This window comes from Nothobranchius furzeri, chromosome 9 (genome assembly GCF_043380555.1).
Source record: "Nothobranchius furzeri strain GRZ-AD chromosome 9, NfurGRZ-RIMD1, whole genome shotgun sequence".
NCBI lineage: Eukaryota > Metazoa > Chordata > Actinopteri > Cyprinodontiformes > Nothobranchiidae > Nothobranchius > Nothobranchius furzeri.
In genome coordinates, this window is record NC_091749.1 from 52,565,408 (window position 1) to 52,582,637 (window position 17,230).

The window sequence follows — 17,230 nt, forward strand, 5'->3', positions numbered from 1 at the left end:
CTTCACGTGAAAAGAAAATGCAGTGATGATCTAATAAGACTTAATTAAATTACAAAATTGTATGCTGATGAAACTTAAAATCAGACAAGAAGTGGATTTGAAGTTATGAATTTCCAATTAATTTAGTAAAAAATTTAATGAATGATAATTCTCAGATGCATTTATGCTTAGAAAACAATTCTTTCATAAACACAGATTACTTTATTTCTATTTATTTTATGCTTATGTATTTAGCAGACACTTTTGTCCAAAGCGACTTACAGGTGATAATTAAGCCAGCAGGTTGCCCTTGAGGCTTTTGATTACTTTTTAAGGAACATAGGTACAATCAAAACAGGTGAACCAGAGAAACATTTTTTCTCTACAAACACTTCAATGCTTTTTGTTTCAAACTTTCTTTATTGACACTATTGTTCTCCTAAAACCAGTGAAAATACAAGAACTAAGACATCCAGTTGTTGCCTCAGAGTCTGAGCCACGGTTGATCCTCCGGCACCCTCTGACTCCCTCGTTGTTCACTTCCTGCGGCGAGAGGCGGCTCCCTTCTTGCTGCTACAGGGTGAAAAGAGCAGAAACAACCTCAGAGCTGAACACAGGACTCAGTTTGGACAACATCTACAGAACAAATGAGACTTGGTCCTTGTATGCGGGCAGCGCCCTCTAAAGACTTTCTGTGGCAATTACAAAGAGGGAAACTAATTTTTAATGGGTAACCAACAATTAAACATACAAATGATATTAAATTTTATTTAACAAATCTGGCATATATCAACCAAAGATCTGATCAAGTAAATCTATATGAAGTGTTACATATTTTTAATTTTCATTTAAACATTCAATAAACAAGTTTTTCCATAAACTACATGTAGAAGACACAGATTACGTCCTGGTAATTTTCCACAAAATGTTATTGTTAAAGGTATTTATGGTGGTTTTATCTGTTTTCCCTTTTATAACTTACTGTTTCTGCAGCTCATCGATACGGTTTCTGAGGGAGATGACCTGTAAGAAACAGTAACTTCAGCTCATTCAAGTAAATAATCCTAATCGATGATGGCATGAAAGAGGAACCCAAAAGGGACAGGACTTGATTGCATCTTTTAAACCTGCAGGAATTATGGAGTTTTCCTTTTCATTTGTCGCTTTTTTAAAATGCTGAAATGAGACATTTACAGATGGTTTTGCCTCCTCTCTCACCTCATATCTCTGTCTCTTCAGCTTCTCACAGTGGTCGTATTTAATTGCCTCCAGGTTGTGCATCAGCTCCCACAGCTCCTTTGCCTTTTCCCTTAGAAAATAATCAAAACCAAGATAAAAAACAAACTCAAAACAGCTGAGTTGACACATTATTCCACATCTGTTGGGAGGATTTGAGCTCAGTGTCCCGCACCAATGACACACTTCCTGTTTCATACCTCAATTGGTCGTCTGTGAGACTATCAACGCTCAGGGGTTGGCATCTCTCAGCCAAAACCTTCTTCTTCTTTTCTCTTTCAGTCTGCTTCTTGCCCCTCTTCTGGTCAATCTAGAAAATATGAATTATTAAAACCAACTTTTTTTTTACACATTAACATTTTAATGGGGTTGAAAAAAAATAAACAAAGCACAACATACCCTCTGCAGGTGGCTGGTGAACCCTGAACCCATGTTGGTGAGCGCAATCTTCTTCTTGGCATCATCATCATATTTCCTCTGAGTCTCTGCTTCCTCTTTTCTCATTCGCTCAGCCTATCAACAACAAGACAGCCAGCTCAGTTTTATATCTTCAGAAAATGTGACAGTTGTTGTTATTTATATATTTTGTAGCTTAAGTAAACATAATTGAACCATGTCAAGACTGAGGTACCAGCAGATGCCAGCGAAGAAATGCCCTTTAACCTCCTGTGAATAAACCTTTGACCATAGATGGTCACGAGCTTTGGGTAGTGACCGAAAGAATTTATTCGTGGATTCAAACGATCTAAATGAATTTTCTCTGTGGGGTGTCTGTGTTCTCTCATAAATATAGGGTGAGAAGCTCGGTCATCAGGGAGGGGCTCAGAGTAGACCCGCTGCTCCTCCACATCAAGAGGATGCAGTTGAGGTCGCTCGGGCATCTGGTCAGGATGCCTCTTGGACGCCTCCGTGGTGAGGTTTTGCACTTCCAATTAAGGAGACCCAAGGGAAGACCCAGGACACGCTGGCCGTGGAATGCCTTGGGACTCCCCTGGAGAAGCTGGCCCAAGTGGCTGGGGAGAGTGAAGTCAGGGCCTCACTGCTTAGGCGGCTGACCCTGAGACCTGATCCCCGATAAGCGGATGAAAATGGAACCCATTAAACAACAGTACCTCACGCCTGGCCTGGCGCTCCTTATCCCTCTCAGCACGAATCCTCTGCTGCTCAGCTCGCTCTGCACGACGCTTTTCCTGAAAGCACAAATAACACCGAGCTGCAACACTAACAGTCAAACCAATCAGTTGATTAATGTTCTTGTTTAAAAACAAGCTTTTCGTGTCTCATTTAGATACAATCTCACAATTCTTTCTTTGAGACAGATGAGTTCCTCTTCCTCCTTCTTCCTACACTCAAAGTGAGCATCGATTAGTGACTGAAGCTCAACCAGATCCTTGTTCTGACGTTTCTTCTGGATGTCCTGTCACAGGCAAACACAGACCGTCTGCATTAGAAAGAACCGGTTACAGAGAATAGAAGAGAAGCTGTTGTTGTGTTCCAAACCCATGACTGAAGGAAGTAAGAACTAAGAGAAGTTATGTCAGCCTCTGTTATTAGGTTACTCAACTAACGCTGGTTTAGTTAGAACTAGAACTACAAGTAGACTCAACATCTAGTGTGTTTAGATGGATCAGTTATAAATCAGCTAGTGGTAGTGACCAAAAGAAAGATCACAGAGACAAGTGGCTGAAATGAGGTTTCTCCACAGCATGTCTAGGCTCTCCCTTAGAGATAGGGTGAGATGCTCTGTCTGGGAGGGCTTCTGCTGCTCTACCACATCCAGACGAGTCTCTTTGGGGTGGCTCGGACATCTGGTCAGGACGCCTCCTGGACGTCTCCCTGGTAAGGGTTTCCAGGCATGTCCAACCAGGGGGAGACCTACAGGAAGACCCTGGACACGCTGGAGGGACATACTGTTTCTGAACTGACCAGGGAACCCCGGAGGAACTGGCCCAAGTGTCTGGGGAGAGGAAAGTCTGGGCTTCCCTACTTAAGCTACCACCCCGTGACCTGACCCTGGATAAGCGGCCGGAAATGGATGAATGGATGGATGGAGATGATGTAGCAAAAAACCTATTGCTGCATAATTTGTGACGTAAAGATTTATTGTGTCGTGTTTTTTTTGTTCATCCCAGCATTTAGATAATGGATGAGTAAGAGCCATGAATGCAGAATTAATGTTGTAACACCTTTAAAACATACAAAAAAGTAAAAAAAAAACCTTAATTTGGAAATAATATTTTAAACAGAAAAAATGGAGCATGTGGAATAATGTGAATAATCCATCCATTCATTTTCAGCTGCTTATCAAGTGTCGGGTCACGGGGCAGTAGCTTAAGCAGGGAAACCCAGACTTTCCTCTCCCCAGCCACTTGGACCAGCTCCTCTAGGGAATCCCAAGGTGTTCCCTGGCCAGACGAGAGACATAGTTCCTCCAGCATGTCCTGGGTCTTCCTTTAGACTTTTCCTGGTTGGACGTGCCCAGAAAACCTCACTAGGAAGGCGTCCAGGAGGCATCCTGACCAGATATCCGAGCCACCTCAACTGGCTCCTCTCGATGTGGAGGAGCAACGGGTCTACTCCGAGCCCCTTGCAGATTCTAACATTCTCACTGAACTTACATCAAAGTCCACCTTTTCTCCATCTGGGATCTTGGGAGCGCTTGGTCTGTTGGAAACAAAAATAAAGGTAAATAAATAAAAGTCAGTAATAGCAGCTTATAAAAAAATGAGCAGTATTACTCACTTGAACTTTGGCTTCTCTTCTGGTTTGTGTTAAACAAGAAAAAGAGAGAAAATTAAAATGTTGGACAGAAAAACTGGATGAAAGCTGTTGGGATGCTGGTTACACCTGCAGTAGTAATATGAGTTTTAATTTCCAACATCGGAGACTTGTTTTAGCCTCTGATTTAAAGCTAAAACCTAAACACACAGCAACACCTGTTGGAGATCAGGAGGATAAAAACACACTTGAATAAAAAAAATGTAAATATTAATATTTGAAAGTTTTTGTGATGTGTATTTGTTTTTCACTTGTTCTTGTAAAGAAGCTAGAATTAGCTAATTAACTCAGGTGTTATAAAGTTAGAACTAGACAGTAAAAATGATGAATTACTGTCTTTAGGAAAACCAGACAGCATATTTAACGCTTTAGATAAAAAAAAAGTAAATTACAATTTGTTGCCTTTAGGAAATTATATTTATTAATCGATTTGCTAATTTGACAGCCAGACTCACAATATGGACACTGAAACATCTCTAACAACATAATGAGCTGACTTGCTTTGTTATTTTGGCAAAGACAAAATTAACCACTAAAATCAATGAAAAAATGGCAAAAGTTTTTTTTTCTTGCCTTTTAAAAAATAATTCCAGTTTATTAGAGCCAAGTACATTTTTACGAGTCTTTTAGCGAATGTAAAACAAATCTAATTGGCCCCGTATACAAGTTATAAACTATGAAAATACCAAACACTCATCTAAGTGAGGCAGTACCATGCATTTTCTTAAAGGAAAGTTTCTAATTAATGTTACCAAACTTTTCTATTTATTGTCTTTGTTAATTTATTTTCAATTAGTGAGTAAATCAAACCAATACCACGAGAGCCAGCTATCAGATCCTTCAGATTGTTACATAAAACTATCAGTAAAAACACTTTCTACAGTGGGAGTATTTACATCTGCTGTTAATAGTTTTGTTTTTATGGTGATGAAACACACAACTACAGTAGGGAGGTGTGTGATTAGGTTTCAGTTGATTTTAAGGGACCCTTTCAGAATAAAGGAAAAGGACAAAACGAGGGAGGAAACAGCAGGCCAAGCAACAGCGACTCAACATGAAATACAAACTACCATCTTGATCTCCGTCTTCCACTGGCAGGACACATTCATGCAAGAGAGAGAAGAAGCAGTGATGAGCAGCAGGGCCCTTTAGTCTGACTCGCCATTTGTGAATCCTTTACTCATTTTCTTCGTGCCACCTTGGTCAACTGACCCAGAGATAAAAGCCAACTGAGTAGGCTTCTTTTCTCTTGAAGGTGGGTGACACAAATGAGCCATAAAGTATGAAAAGTTAAAAAAAAAAACTGGAACATTTATCAGGGAATTATAAAAGGTCGAATCAGAAGAACAGAGAATTCAAAACCACATACCTTCCTCTTCATACGCCTCTGCATGCAGCAAGCGTCCAAAGCAAGAGCAGAACAGAGATCATTAGTGATCGGACTGAGCAGCCTGCACCTCTCCTTTTATAATGCACAGCCTAAAAAGCACATTTGCTCGTCTGGGGTGTTCTTTTTGGATGTCACTGCACAAGTCCCATGTCATGGCATGCATTGATCCAGCATCTTCTTTTATGCTACTGAAGATTCCGAGTGGAAAGGTCAATGACTCTGACTGTATAACAGTTATTAACTTAGCAAGACTATCATTTCTGCAGAGATTTTTTGAAAACTCAATACTGTGACGTAGCTGGGTGCTGGGCTCCTAAATGCTCATATTGTCTTGTTGATGTAGGGGTAGGTGTGCAGAAAAATGTCATGGGTTTCTGTATCCAACCCTGACCCTTCAGGGCCACTATTCTGCATGTTTTAGGAGTTTTTCTCCTTCGTAACAAGTGGTTTGACACAAAAGACGATGTGGTTCGTGATCATAATGCTGTCCTCAACGATGAAGATCAGCGCCTCCCAAGTGAAGGCTGTGGCTATCGTCGAAAAAGGTGGGTTGAAAACTCCAGGTTGGGAAGAGGTTCTACCTCAAATGGAGTAATTTCAGTTGGTCTGCCAGAAAAGAAAGTTCAGAATTTACCAGGGAATTTTCATTCCGATCCTCACCCATGGCCAGTGTAAGACGACAAGGCAGTTATTTCACCAAATGAGACAAGCCCTCCTGAAACTTAGCTGAATAAAATGTTCTTCTGATTGTTTGGAGGCCTTCAGCCTAGTTAATGCAGATTAACCCTCCGTCAACTGAGACGACAAAACCCTTTGCTGAAGAATCAAAGCTGATATTCCTTTTTGAAGCAACGCCACGAAGCATTAGTTCAAAAAACATAAGCCTGGGACTTCTGCCGTGACTCCAAACACAGACCCTGAATGCACCTGAACGAGATGTTTGCCTGAATTACACGAAACTGAATCTTGAGAATGAATGATTTGCATCACAACACCCCAACGGAAATGCTTTGTGATCAACATCATGCTTCATCTTCACACAGATAACTGCTAAACGTGGACCAAAAGGAGGAGACGAACTGGCTTTACATGACATGAAAATACCCATCATCCTTTCTGTTATGGCTCACATGAGTTTGCCAAAAGGAGCCATTAAAGAGACAGCGGTCATGGAGGACACGGGGTAGCTGTCATGTGAAGTCAGGTAGCCTTCTTCTTCTCCATTTTAACATAGAAATGCACAGCCCAGATTTACAACACACAAGACAGTGAGAAATAAACAGGACACAATGTGCTTTTGTTCTCTAGCGCTGATTTGAATGATATGGGCTGATTTAAACAAAGCAGATATTTCCTCCACTAGATGGTTGTTATTAAAGGCAACATGACATCAATCTAAAATCTGAGTTTCGGGTTGTAATCTGGAAATAACAAAATAAACAATGTGAACCATCTAGAAGTTCACAACGTTCCTAATGAGTTTGGTATAAATGACTTATCCAGCCACATGAATGTTCCTCATGGTTTCCTCCAGACAACAGAAGCAGCGAAGCCAGAATGAGCACATCTGTATGGAAGGCTAGGCTTCAAATTTAGAGCGGTACAGCACCCAGCAGCTGGCAAACAATCCAGGCACAGTTAATAAAATGCTTAAATGAATGAATGATTGAATAAATGAATGAATGAATGTGCTGTTGTGCCATGTGCTGCTCAAATTAGGCCATTAGGCCAAAATCTGGATAGTGCTGTTTTGGAAATAAAAATGTAAAATAATCTTAAAACTGATTAAACCACATTAACTGATTTCTAAGAAAGTAAAAAAATAAATAAAACCCCTGATTTTTAGACACTTATCTTATTTTTAGTTCAAACAGAAAATAAATTCTTCTCTAGAAAAAAAATACTTAAAATAAGGTAAATAATCTTAGACATTATCCAAATTTCTTTGTTTTGAGTTAAAAAAAATCTGCCAATGAGGTAAGCAAAATTTGCTTGGCTAGATATTCGTAAAACTAGCAAACAAACATAAACTAGATTATTTTGCTAGTTAAGAGAGAGAGAGAGAGAGAGAGAGAGAGAGAGAGAGAGAGAGAGAGAGAGAGAGAGAGAGAGAGAGAGAGAGAGAAGATTATTTTACCTTATTTTAAGTAATTTTATTTTTCTAGAGAACAATTGTTTTGTTTTAGACTAAAACCAAAATAAAATGTCCAAAAAATAGACTTAATTTTACTTTCATAGAAATCCTTTTAATGTGCATTTCTGTGATGTGAGAAAATATTTGCCCGCTCTCTGAGCCTATGAATTTAGTTTTCTCATCACTATTTGAAAGTAATTATATAATGGATACATATGGTTACTACGTCACCAACAACACAAAGAGTTTTGCAGTGACCTCATGCTGTCACACAGGACCGACTCCCTGTTTGATGCTGGATTTCCTGCAGAAGAAGAAAGAAACAGCCTGCCCGTGCCACGTACCTTCCTCCTCACGAACCACTGGCTTCACCACCTCCTGTGGTTCAGGTTCTGGTTCTGGCTCAGGTTCAGGGTCTACTTCTGGCTCTGCTTCTACCTGGGCCTCCGCCTCAGGGGCTACTTCTACCTCTACTACCTCCTCCTGGGCTACGGGCACGCAGCATGCACCATATTGCAGAGTGGATGGTGTCGGAGAAGGCCGTTAATGAAGACACGACAGAGCCATTAGAAACCAAACGTGAGATTACTTAATGTACAGAGAAAACGGATGGATGAGCGAAGGACACTGCTGGAGATCAGAAAGAGAAACAGGAGATGGTAACAAAAACTCAGCCGACCTTTCACACATGAGCCATATCAAAGTGTTGATGTATGAAACTACTGGAAGAACAGGCTGTCAGGGATTATGAAGCTCTTTAATTATCGAAGCCTGCTGGCTACCACAATGCCCTGTTTTATTATCAATCTTTCAGACTGAAACTTTGGGTTTTTTGGAGATGCTTTTTGGCTGTTTTACAGAATTGTAACTATTTCAGGAATTGTGTATTTGTTTTCTTAGTCTCTCTACCCCCACTATCCTTACGTTTTTATGATTGTTTCTCATGTATTCGTAGATTTTTTGGACCCTCTGAAGCGAAATCTGAACATAGTGATAGTTTCTGCTTTGTTTATTTTTATATTCAGCAAAAGGTTTTACAGCTTTAATAAACATAGTTTGTTGTTGTCCTAGAGTTAAGTACCAGTAACACTTTATAGTAATGGCCCCTTTATTAATGTTACTTAGTGTAATAATAAGCATTATTAACAAAAGGTCCTAGGGGAAATATCGCCCAGGGAAAATAATGCCCCAGGGTAGGCCCTGGTTGTGACGGTGTTATTATTACTTCTCTATTATTAGGTGACATTTCACCTACTGACAAGCTGTGAGACACAAGCAGTGTGACCACTGGCAACAATATAAAAATGCTATTTTCTTCCCCAAAAAGTACATAATTGAAAAAAAAAATATAGCGCGATTCAGAGGGACTCAACTGACAAAATGATATGCATTACGACTCTGAAAACATTTGGGCGCAAATGGGTTAATGGCGGATTGCACAAACAAACCGTGACCTGAACTCTCGAGGGATCTTGTGATCTCCCGAGTCCAGCAAAAAGCAAAACGAGGAAGCCGTGCTGCTGACAAGGCTCTCCCAGTGTGAAAAGGACTGCGTTGAAGGTAATTAATCTATCCCAATCCGTGCTGATCCATCAACTTTCTCCTTGATCGAATCCACCTTCTGTGCCAGAGCCTGAATCTCAGCCAAAGTTCCAAGCTTACGACTCATCTGGGCAATTATATGAGTTTGTGTGTTCACAGCGCGGTGTAATCCATCCCTGAGCTCCGGGACTGAGTCAATATTCCTCGACAGCTCATTAATTTTCCAGTAAGCCAGGTAACCACTCACGCCAAAAAGCAAGAAACCTGACACCAACACCACAAATTTCCAGATGTCTTCAGAATCCTCTACAGAAAGTTGAGAGAGGCAGATCAGGTTCCACTGTTTCCAGGAGTCCATGATGTGTCCAACTGGGTCTGTCCCAGCGAGGCATCCGGGAGCCCCTTCTCCCGTTCTCATCGTTGAAAAAATTTTGTCAGTCGCGTTGAGAGACCAACTGACCAGGTCCATTTTTAATGATTTCCAGTTTCCAGAAAAAATGCAGAAGCGCCGTACACCCAAAGACAGATAAAGAGCCTTGGGATAAGATAGGGAGGAGAGGAGGAAAAAAGCGTCTGAACTCTCCAAGAGCCGGAAGAAGAAGAAAAAAAAGTGATGTTGCTGGTTCACTTTTAAACCAGACATCTCCAAATGTGGCCAGGGGGCCAATTGTGGCCCACAGAATGAGTTTGTATGGCCCCTAAAGGCATTTCTAGAATAGTGTAGTTTTGTCCTCATTTTTATGTTCAGTTTTATACTGTGATTCATTATTGAGCAGTAGTATTTTCAAAAATACCGCACCATACTAAATGCATCTATAAAAGCATGTGAGCTGACCACCAATCACCATAAGTAAATTTTCGTTATTAACACAAATCACATGCTTGTGGCCCCTAAGAGTTTTTAACTGGACAATTGTGGCTCATGTATCAAAACATTTTCTGGGTTAAAGCTGCTTTCCAGAGTTTTCCCCTTTCAGAAATGATGTATGCTTTTTCAGAAATCCGTAAAAGTGATTATCTCATCATGCACTATGATAAAATGTAAGCAATATGTCTTTTTTTTTGCTAAGCATGCCCCCTGCCCCTCAGAGCTCCGTTCAATAGGAAACTGAGCGCTGATCGAACTAACCAATAGCGTTAGACTACCGCTTACTTGCTTCAATTTTAAGGAAGTACCTTGGCTGATGCAGAGTTGGTGAACTTTTCACAGACAAGAAAGTCTCTAAAATCCAAATATTTGAGAACACAACATGACATGAGAATAAAACTGGTAAAACAACGTGTTTTAGCTCCGTTTGTCAGCAAAGAAGCACATTTATGAATGGAAACGTGAAGTCGCCATCTTAAACAGACAGAGAAATATACTTTTTGTGTGATATGCTTGTCAGCCACTAGATGGTGCCCTCGGATAAGAGGAATAATCCAGAAATAAGCTTTTAATCATCTGCTTCCAAACTTTTTAACTTTTGACCCACAAGCTACCTCTGATAGTCTGACTCTAGTAACCTCTGTTGATCTCTTCCAGACCCGTTCAGGCTTGAGCTTCATAAAGTTCACCGACAGTAGTTTTCCACATCCACTGTTTAAAATATGGCTGTGTGAATCAGGTCAAGGACAGCAGTACTGACAACAGCAGGTGGCATTGTAAACATGTCACATGGTAAGAAAACAAATGTAAAAACTCAAGTTACATTTTTTCTTTACCATGTGAGTCAAAACTTCACTCAGAACAAAAGTCACCTTTCATTTAGAAGTGTTTAAGTGACAGAAGTTATTAAAGCAGCTCATCCATAATAAAGCATGTGTCTCAGTATAAAACCGACTTTTTCTACATTTATCATTTCTTTAAAAATGATTAAAGATAATTATGGTGCCACAGGCTCATTTGGCTTTAACTAAAACTCTCTCAAGTGTTAGCACATCTGTGTTAAACACTTCACATGAAAAGTGAAAGGTAGCTGACTAATTAGTGTGGATAAAGAAAAGTGATCAATGTCAAAATGATTCAGCTGGCTTTACCTTCCTCCTCTTCAGTTTTGCAGGAAGAAAAAATAAAGAGAAGACACAAACAAGTAAACAAAGCCATACAATTCACAATACTCACGATCTTTAGAGACTAGTTTACTACATGAGAAAATATTATAAAGTTGAATTTAGTTGCAGAAATTTTATTTTAAAAAAAAACGCAAAAAGCCAAAACTGTAAACATGGAAGCATAAAATAGAGACTTTAATATCATTTCTGTTGCTCTGTTTCTTAAATATAAAATATAAAAAGTGGTTCTCTCTTACCCTCATACCTGAAACATGAAAAACATAAAAGATTAGTCAGATCTTTATGTTTATTCAAGTCAAATTAAAAGCAGTAAATAAATGTTCACGTAAAGCTTACACTTCCTCAGTGTCAGACATGCTGGCAGCAGACGTTGAACCTGAGGAGAAAGACCAACACGTGACTTTTATATAATGCTGGACTGACTTCTGATATAAAAGGTTCAGAATCTGACACCTGGACAGCTGTCCTCTTGCTAAAATACTAAACACGTCATGCTCCAAGCTGATTTATTAATACGCTGCATTTTATCTCTGACTGTTTACATTTTACCTTACATTCATCATCTGTGCCATTTCTGAAGTGCTCTTTAAAGTTAATACGTTTGATCCCTGCGTGCTTTGGAGGAAGACAGTTTTCTTTGTTCCTTGTTGCCTTAGAAACAAATGTATTGTTGTCATGGAACAAAATCTTTAAATTGTTCCCGCCAGCAGGCAAAAAGCCTCTGGCATGTGACCGCAGCTGCTTATAGGATCAGAAGGATGAAGCAGTGCATTGTATCTGTCCTCACTGCAACGTTTTCACAGCTTGTCCACAACTGTTGACTTAGCCGGTCGGGGAGTTTTATCTTCTTTGCAGATTCATCTTGATGTGTAAGAATCTGATCCGGAATCAAAACACAACACCAAATAATCACCACTCATCTCATATGAACCAGAGATCTTCACCTTCCTGTATTTAGCTACATTTCCTTAAAGGAAATCACATGAAGTTCTCTTTACCCATCAGGTGCACACAGTTGACCATGCTAGAGGGATACAAGCTTCTTCAGGCATGTAGACATGGTGAAGATGACTTACTCAAGTTAAAACTGAACATTAGAATGAGAAAGAAAGAAGGGTTTGGGCATGGCTGATGGTGCCTGGCAGGTTGGTCTGAGTATTTCAGAACCTGCCACTCAACTGGGGTTTATATCCACAGCCATCTCCATGGTTACAGAGAAGTGTTTGAATAGGAAGCATGATCCAGCAGCGAGAGAGTGGATGAAAACATGTTGTTAATGGTCAGGCTGGTTCTAGATGATAGAAAGACAACAGCAGCTCAGTTAACCACAGGTTCCTTAACAACGTCTGCAGAACAGCATCTCTGTTGAACAGTGAAGCAGATGGACTTCAGCAGCAGAAGACCACTCCAAGTGTCTCTACTGTCAGCTTAGAACAGGAAACGGAGTTCACCCAGAACTGGACCAGAAGAGACTGGAATGCCTTTCCTGGTCTGATGAGTCGAGTTCAGCTGCGACATTCTGATGATCGGATCAGAATCTGGTGTCACCAACTTGAAAGCATGCCTTGCATAAAACCATCAGGCTGCAGATGGTGGTTTAATGGTGGTGGTGGTGGTGGGGGGCTTAATACCACCTGAGCCTGGTTTAAACACCTGAGTATTGTATCTGACCATGCCCATCCCTTTAATAACATGGACCTATCATCTGATGCTACTTCCAGCAGGATGAAGCACCATGTTAGCTAAAAGTTAAAGTCCCATCAGTTGTCTCACACACACACTAACGTGTGTGCGAAATTTGTTCTCCACATTTGGCCCACATCCTGAGAGCGGTAAGTCCAGTCCAGGAACTTTGATGGAACAGGAGATTCACGTCATGGATGAAACTGTGTGATGCGGTCATGTTAATATAGACCAGAACATCTGAGGAACACCTTAATGAAACGAAGAAGTTCTGAAGCAGAAGGGGATTCAAATGGTAAGATGACCTAATGAACTGGCCAGCTAGTTTATATGCATCTTCATTTAAAGTGATAGTGTTTCAACACTAATGTGGAATGACCACACATCTGTTGTTTTAACAGATTAAAATACTGATAAAAATAATTAAACCATCTCTCATATGTGAGGAAAGAGTTTTCTCTGAGGCTCAGATCTAAGTACTTCTTACACATTATGCATTATGTGTGTGTGTGTGTGTGTGTGTGTGTGTGTGTGTATATATATATGAAGTGTCTTTGAATGACTTTTTCTTTCTTGGTGGTGAGCACAGCTGCAGTGGACTCGGAGGATTAGATGTGGATTGTATTTCTACCCATCAGCTGAGGAACAGTATTCAAATAGCTGCTTTAATCCCTCTGCTTGGTCCAGCGGGAGGATCCTGTACACCCCGGCAGCCAATCACAATCCATCTCTAACAAACAAGCCCTTTGATCAACCTACAGCTGACAGCCGTCACGCCTCTGACAGGCAGCGTTCGCTCAGTGAATACCAACACTTCAACATGCTGTATATTTAGTGAGTGATCACTTCATTCTTTAAGTATGGGAACACTGTTCTGATCAGGACACTTGGAGGGTCTTCCTGAAATGAAAACGTGTATTGAAACTGATAGACTGAGGAAACAGCCAGAACTAATGGAGGGTGGATTTATACTGTAACTCCATCGGAGAGGATCACAGATGCTGTCTGAGGCTGACGAGCATCCTAATGAGGGAGGTGACTCTGAAAGCCCCGTGTCTTAAAGATGTTGCTCTTGTTAACAGTTCAACAGCTATGTGAGTGTGTTGCTTGAAACTCTGAAATATTAACAGACAGCTACAAGGAGAGGTAAAAGTAAAGGAAATGGGCATTTGACAATACAATTATTTGGTTAAATGGTTCAGTTTACTATAAACGTGTTTAGAAAAACTGATAAATGATCCATAAAAAGCAGGTGAAATATGTAGCCAAACCAACAGTAGGGATAATTTAGTATTCTGTATTAGGTGATTCAACATGTTTAATAGACATAAACCAGCATTTTCCACCAAATCACAACAGAAATATGTTTCAAACTTGACTGAAGGATCAGATCTCAGATAACTAGAGGTTTTATGAACTGCCCATACTGGGCCTTGACCAGCACATTGTCCGCAGGCGTCAAAGTCATAACGAACATTTTAGCAAGTGTCGTTTTACATCCAACACTATTCTTGAGTGTCACTTTAACAGCTTTTTTTTTGTTGGGTATTAACGATCCAAATCACTTTTCCTGCTGTTAACAAAAGTGTTTTAAATAAAACAACACGATTTATAAAAATAAATAAAACAAAAGATTACTAAATGACATTTTTCTATTTTGTTGGAAAAAAACTTCTCATTTCAGTGAAACCAGAACTGAGGACCTTTCTGCTCTGCCCAGATTAACTTCACTAAAAGTCCATATGTGTCTGAAAAGCAATTTACAGCCCGACTACATCAAGATCAAATTCATCACAAAAACTAGGCAAAAGTATTTCCCTCATAACGTGGCAAACAATCTGAGAGATCTTTTTTTAGGTGACTTTCTGGCTGCTGTCTGGAATCAGGAGACTTACCTCAGAGAAGAGACGCTCTCCCTGCGATGAAGATGAAGGTCTGGAGGAATCTGTAGGCTTCGCTCAGAGAATAAGTCCCTGTGTTATAGTGATACTTGAGCTCATCAGGCCCTTATTGGCTGTGGGATGAGAGTAAAGTGTGTGTGCATAGGTTTGAGTGTGTGCTAAAGGTTGGGAGGCTGGGGGGAGATCATCCGTGACCCTGGAGAAGGAGATAGGTGGAATACTGTGGATGGAAGAGGAGGGCTCAGGTTTAGGAAAGGAGCAGCTGAGAAGCTTCTGTTGCTAAATTTACAGTGATGGAAGGGTGAGAGCGGGCATTGCACACCAGCCTGGCATCTAAACAATGGAGGAAAAGTGTGTGTGTGTGTGTGTGTGTGTGTGTGTGTGTGTGTGTGTGTGTGTGTGTGTGTGCATGCGTGCATGTATGCGTGTGTGCGTGTGTGCGTGTGTGCGCGTGTGTGTGCATGACTGCTGACCGCTTTATCAACCAGTAAGTCCATCAGTCAGACACTCTGCAAAGAGGAAGAATGGATAATAATAGAACAAAAGTAAAAATGGTCTCCTGAAAACTATGGTAACAACCATTGCTCTGTATCTTTTAAAGGCTTACTCACATCATCTACAGTTTGGGCTTCTGGATTCGGTCAAAATCAAACATGTTCCTTTACTTTGCAAAAACAGAAGAAGATGGTGAAAAACCATCTTTATAAATGTCTGTAGTCATCAGTGAATTGCATTCTGTGTAATATGTAGAGCTATGTTTATGGAGGTACATTTGACACAATAACATTTGTGTTTTGTCCCTGAGAACTTGAAGTCATGGAGAAGAATTCAAAAAAATCCTGTCTTTCACAGGTACAAAACAACAGCTGCACCCATTCAAATGTTTATGTTTATTTATTTAGCAGACACTTTTATCCAAAGCGACTTACAATTTATAACCTATAGGGAATGTTGTGATCTGTGGGGGAAACCGGAGTACCCGGAGGAAACCCACGCATGCATGGGGAGAACACGCAATTCCACACAGAAAGGCCTCAGCTGGGTTTTGAACCTGCAACCTTCGTGCTGCGAGGCAACAGTGCTAACATCTGCGCCACCATGCAGCATGCAACCCAAAATATTGGGTACGAGGACAAATATGCATTCTTTGAGTCACACATCAAAATAATCTTACAGTCACAGTTTTGCCCCAGTTGATACTAAAAATCTGGTGCAAAAACATGTGTGTTTCGACTCTGGGAACTTGAATTCACAGAGAAAAAACTGAAAAAAACTATCTTTCACAGGCACAAAACAACTGCTTCACCTATTCAAAATCTTGTTTCAAATACACAAATTGTATTTGTTGAATCACACATCAAATGAATCATACAGTTGCAGTTTCGCCACAGTTGAGCCATTTTGTTTTTAACCAGGAAAAAAATTCCTTTTTTAAACCAAGCACACAGTTTCACAAAAGGAGCTGGAGTGAGATGGAGCTAACAGTAGGATGGGGCAACTGAAGGCTATTTAAGCTGTGTGGGAGAGCTGAGTTATGGCAGCTGGGCTGACCAACAGATGGAAAACAGGTGAGCATAACCACAAGAGAAACGAGGGAGACAATAGGCAGATCACACTGGCAGGGGTTAACCAAAGGTGGGGTCATGACTGCATCGTCGGTCACCCAGAACTACATAAGGGGCCGTTGGAGGACTTCCAGAAATCAAAATACATTATAAAAACAATTGCTGAAGCTATGTTTCTGGAATAATTGTTACATAGATTCAAAAAATGGTCAGAAAAGGACATAAGTGAACATGAGCTAAAGAAGTTTCCTTTATTCCCTGAGTTATTTAGCTTTTTAGGCATGTTTGTTTTGTCACTCTGGGAGTATGGGGTACCAGGCCTCTTGATGTAGGTCCCTGTCTGACTGATTCATAAAACTTATGGGCAGGATTTCTAGACGCAGCAAAGGTGGTGAGGTGATCCGTTTTAGTGGCCCAAGGATCAGGTCTCTACTTTTTGCAGATGATGTGGTCCTGTTGGCTTCATCAAAACGTGATCTCCATGTTTCCCTGGAGAGGTTCACAGCTGAGTGTGAAGGAGCTGGGATGAGAATCAGCTCCTCTAAGTCTGAAACCATGGTCTTGAGTCAGAAAAGGGTAGAATGCCTTCTCCAGGTCAGGAATGAGTTTAAGTTGTTCACAAGTGAGGCAAAGGTGGAGCGTGAGACCAGCAGGTGGACTGATGCAGCGTCTTCAGTGATGCAGGCGTACATTCCTACCCTCATCAATGGTCATGAACTTTGGGTTTTGATCAAAAGAATGAGATCACAGATACAAGCAGCTGAAATGAGTTTTCTCTGCAGGGTGTCTGGTCTCTCCCTTAGAGATAGGGTGGTCAGTCGTCCAGGAGGGGTTTGGAGTGGATCCGCTGCTCCTCCACGTCGAGAAGAAGAAAAAGAAGAAATTATTTTATATAGAAGTTTACAAGAACCAAAAATAAAACATTACAAAGAAAAGAATTGTAATAAAAATGGAGAGAGAGGACAGA

At 40.6% G+C, this 17,230-nt stretch overlaps 1 protein-coding gene across 1 annotated transcript; it reads right to left on the reverse strand.

The window, feature by feature from the left end:
• Positions 1-379: 379 nt before the first annotated feature.
• Positions 380-12,174, reverse strand: LOC107381848 (troponin T, fast skeletal muscle). Its single transcript, XM_070554439.1, has 17 exons — positions 12,151-12,174; positions 11,902-11,991; positions 11,669-11,855; positions 11,451-11,490; positions 11,351-11,358; positions 8,116-8,147; positions 7,862-8,060; positions 5,363-5,380; positions 3,958-3,976; positions 3,834-3,879; positions 2,516-2,632; positions 2,328-2,405; positions 1,615-1,728; positions 1,416-1,525; positions 1,198-1,288; positions 962-1,002; positions 380-552 (listed from the first exon to the last, which is right to left on the reverse strand). Exons 1-17 carry the CDS (start codon positions 12,172-12,174, stop codon positions 516-518), a joined length of 1,251 nt encoding a protein of 416 aa, XP_070410540.1. The 3' UTR covers positions 380-515.
• Between the last annotated feature and the right edge of the window lie 5,056 nt (positions 12,175-17,230).